This window comes from Vollenhovia emeryi, unplaced genomic scaffold, assembly GCF_000949405.1.
Source record: "Vollenhovia emeryi isolate VEMERY1.0 unplaced genomic scaffold, V.emery_V1.0 DF939808.1, whole genome shotgun sequence".
Taxonomy (NCBI): Eukaryota; Metazoa; Arthropoda; class Insecta; order Hymenoptera; family Formicidae; genus Vollenhovia; species Vollenhovia emeryi.
The window spans coordinates 1633-4685 of NW_011966558.1; the positions used below are offsets into that span (position 1 = coordinate 1633).

The following is a 3053-nucleotide window of genomic DNA, read 5'->3' on the forward strand; positions in this document are numbered from 1 at the left end:
CTTGAATGTGCGATATGTATCTCTCGAGCGAAGAAGTCGATATGATCTGAATAGTTCTGACCAATGTGTCTTTTTGTTCTTACTTGTGTATGCGATTTTTTCACAGTCACCGGTATTTAGGAACTAACTGTAGCGTCAGGGTGAAGTAACGAACGATAAACATTGTGTCGCCATAAACCCTAGTTATATCGGGAATTTTTCACCTTATTTAATAGCGGTAAGTATGAATCGCCTAATAGTGCTGTGTCTGTCTGTAAATTTATGCTGTTTGGTTGTATATTTATATGTAACATTTCCGAAATTAGTCGTCTTGTGTAAAATGATTCATTATCTAGTATCTTAGTGTTATCGAAATCAAACTCGTGTTTATGCAGTGTACAGTGTTCTTGTATAACAGTAGGATTGGTAATGTTCGTTCTTTTATGTTCTTTAATTCTTGAAGATAGTAATCTCCCGGTCTGACCTATGTATATCGCATTACAATTTTTACATTGTATGTTGTAAACCACATTATTATTAGACGCACTAGCTAATTTGTCTTTGTGTACTCTAATTATTCCGTTCATTTTCGTGAAACCGTAGAAATTTATGTTTTTATTAATCTGGGGTCCAAAAGAATTGAATTTGTTTTTTTATCTCTTGTATGTGTGTGTGTGTATGGAATCGAAAGGAAACTTTTATCTTTTGAAATATTTGGAGTTTTTCTATCAGTTGTTGTTTTGTCTTTTAATAAATAGTTTATTCTGTTATTATAAGTTTTAAAAATGAAGTCAATAGGATAAGAATTATTTAACAGTAAGTTGATGGCATATGTGATATTCTTTTGATGGAATTTAGGATGAGAGAGTAAAAATGCTCTGTCTATTAGTGAGATTATCACTGCTCTTTTTTGGCTGCTTGGGTGATTGGAGAAGTAATTAAGATATCGTCCCGAAAATGTAGGTTTGTGGTACCAGTCAAATATTATTTTGTCATTGTTTAAAATCATTGTTACGTCCAAGAAATTAAGTCTGTGGTTTTCTCCTATTTCCATGGTAAATTGCATTCTTTTGTGTATTGAGTTAAAGGTTTTCAGGATGTCATTGAAAAATTGTGGTGGGGCAGCCAAGGCTATATCATCCACATATCGGCAATAAAAAGGCATATGGAATTTTAATTTCTTTATCGCCGTTGTTTCTACATCCTGTAATACTATTTCGGATATCACTGGTGAAAGTGGAGATCCCATGGGGCAACCGTAATTTTGTTTATAGATGTTGTTTTCAAATGTGAAGTAGGTGGAATGTAGAACAAACTGTAATGCTTCGATGAATTCTTTTAAGGGAATTTTGGTCTTTTTGGAGATGAAATTCCATCTTTTTTTAACGCTGTTGATCGCTAGGTCTAAAGGAATGTTAGTGAAAAGAGACACTACGTCTAACGAAATTAGCTCTACTCCTGCTGGGACGTATGTGTTTCTGAGCGATTCTACGAGTGTGAAACTGTCTTTTACTGTGGTAGGATTAGATGGTAAACTTTGTTGTAAGATGTCTTGTAAGAAAGTAGCTATGTTATAAAGAGGAGTATATACTGAAGATACTATGATTCTGAGAGGGATGTTTGGTTTGTGGATTTTGGGGAGTCCATATGCACGGGGTAATACTCCATCGCTTGCATACATGTTTCGGTATTGTCCCTGGGATATGAAGTTTTTGTCTCTCCATCGTGTTAATAGGGATGTCAGATTTTTTAATATTTTATTGGTGGGATCTCGTTGTACGAGACTATACGTTTCACTATCCCCCAGCATATCATTCATTTTTTTGTTGTATTCAGTTTTGTGTATAATGACTGTTACGTTACCTTTATCTGCTTTAGTGATAAGTAATTCTGGATTTGATTTAAAGAAAGTTTTAGTTTCTTGTGTGGTTTTAAGAATTTTTTTGCCAATTTCGCGTAGAGGTTGAGGATTATTGTACCATTGACTTAGAATTGTGTTCGTGTGGTTACGGATGTTGGAAATTGTTAATAAATCTAGTTTTGAGATACTGGCTTCTATGCGTTTGATGAACTCGAAGCATATCGTATCTTTGTTGTTAGAGATAGGGAGGCAAAATCCAGATCTCAGTTGTATCAATCCTTGTATGTGTTCTGGTATGTGTGCGTCAGTAAGGTTTTTCAACCATTTATGTTGTAATTGTAGAGGAGAGCTTATACTGGATACTTGGAAATTGTTAGGATAGATTTCTATTTTTCCAGTTGTGTTATGTGTCTGTTCATTCAATGGTAATTTAGAATATTTTATGGGAGTGTATGGGGCGTTATTAATGTTTCTAGATCTTAAAGTCCTAATGGTATTCGTCTGTGATGTGTTGTTGTCGTGCCAATAGTACCTTATCGGGTCGATATTCTCCATATTCTCCTTTCTAATCTTATCATTAAGCCATATGAATTTTTTGTGTAATCTGTTATTTTCATAACGTAAGATTGTTTGAATCTTGTTGTTATGGAAAAATAAGAAGCGGTTCCACATATTTCTTGGGAGTACTGATGTAATGACTCGTGTTAGGGTAAATATTGAGTGTCTTAGTTGACGTAAGTAGCTATGTGCGTCCAATATCTCTGTGTTAAGAAGTTGCAACTGAAAGCGTCGTTTGTATGACATAAATCTAACTTCCGAACTTCGATGTCTAAAAGATATATCATTTTGTGCGTTTAAGTGTGCGGGTATGATCTTACTATCTTTACATTTCTTTAAGAATTTCAGTTGGGCTATTGTCTTAACATTTTTCATACTTAAATTCTTATACTGGTTGATGTTATTTGTTGTTTCTTGACCGAACGTTAGAGATATAAATTTAAAAAAAATTTTGATTCCTAAAAAAATTTGGACCATTGTGATAATTTGGACGTGTCATGAGTGCGATATACCGCACATCAGACGACGACTTCGCACGCGGCAAGGTATCAGATAACACCTGCCGCATGCGACGAAAACGAGTATCCGGAGCAAAGTACGAATCCATCGAAGCCGCGCATACAGTTGCTAACGGAACAACTGCTTACTAAATAAT

General features: G+C 34.8%; 1 protein-coding gene across 1 annotated transcript; it reads right to left on the reverse strand.

Moving 5' to 3' along the window:
- Positions 1–994: 994 nt before the first annotated feature.
- LOC105556743 lies at positions 995–2395 on the reverse strand (the record flags this gene model as incomplete). Its single annotated transcript, XM_012003844.1, has 1 exon — positions 995–2395. A coding segment is annotated over exon 1 (1401 nt), but the record flags the coding sequence as incomplete, so codon positions are not given.
- Between the last annotated feature and the right edge of the window lie 658 nt (positions 2396–3053).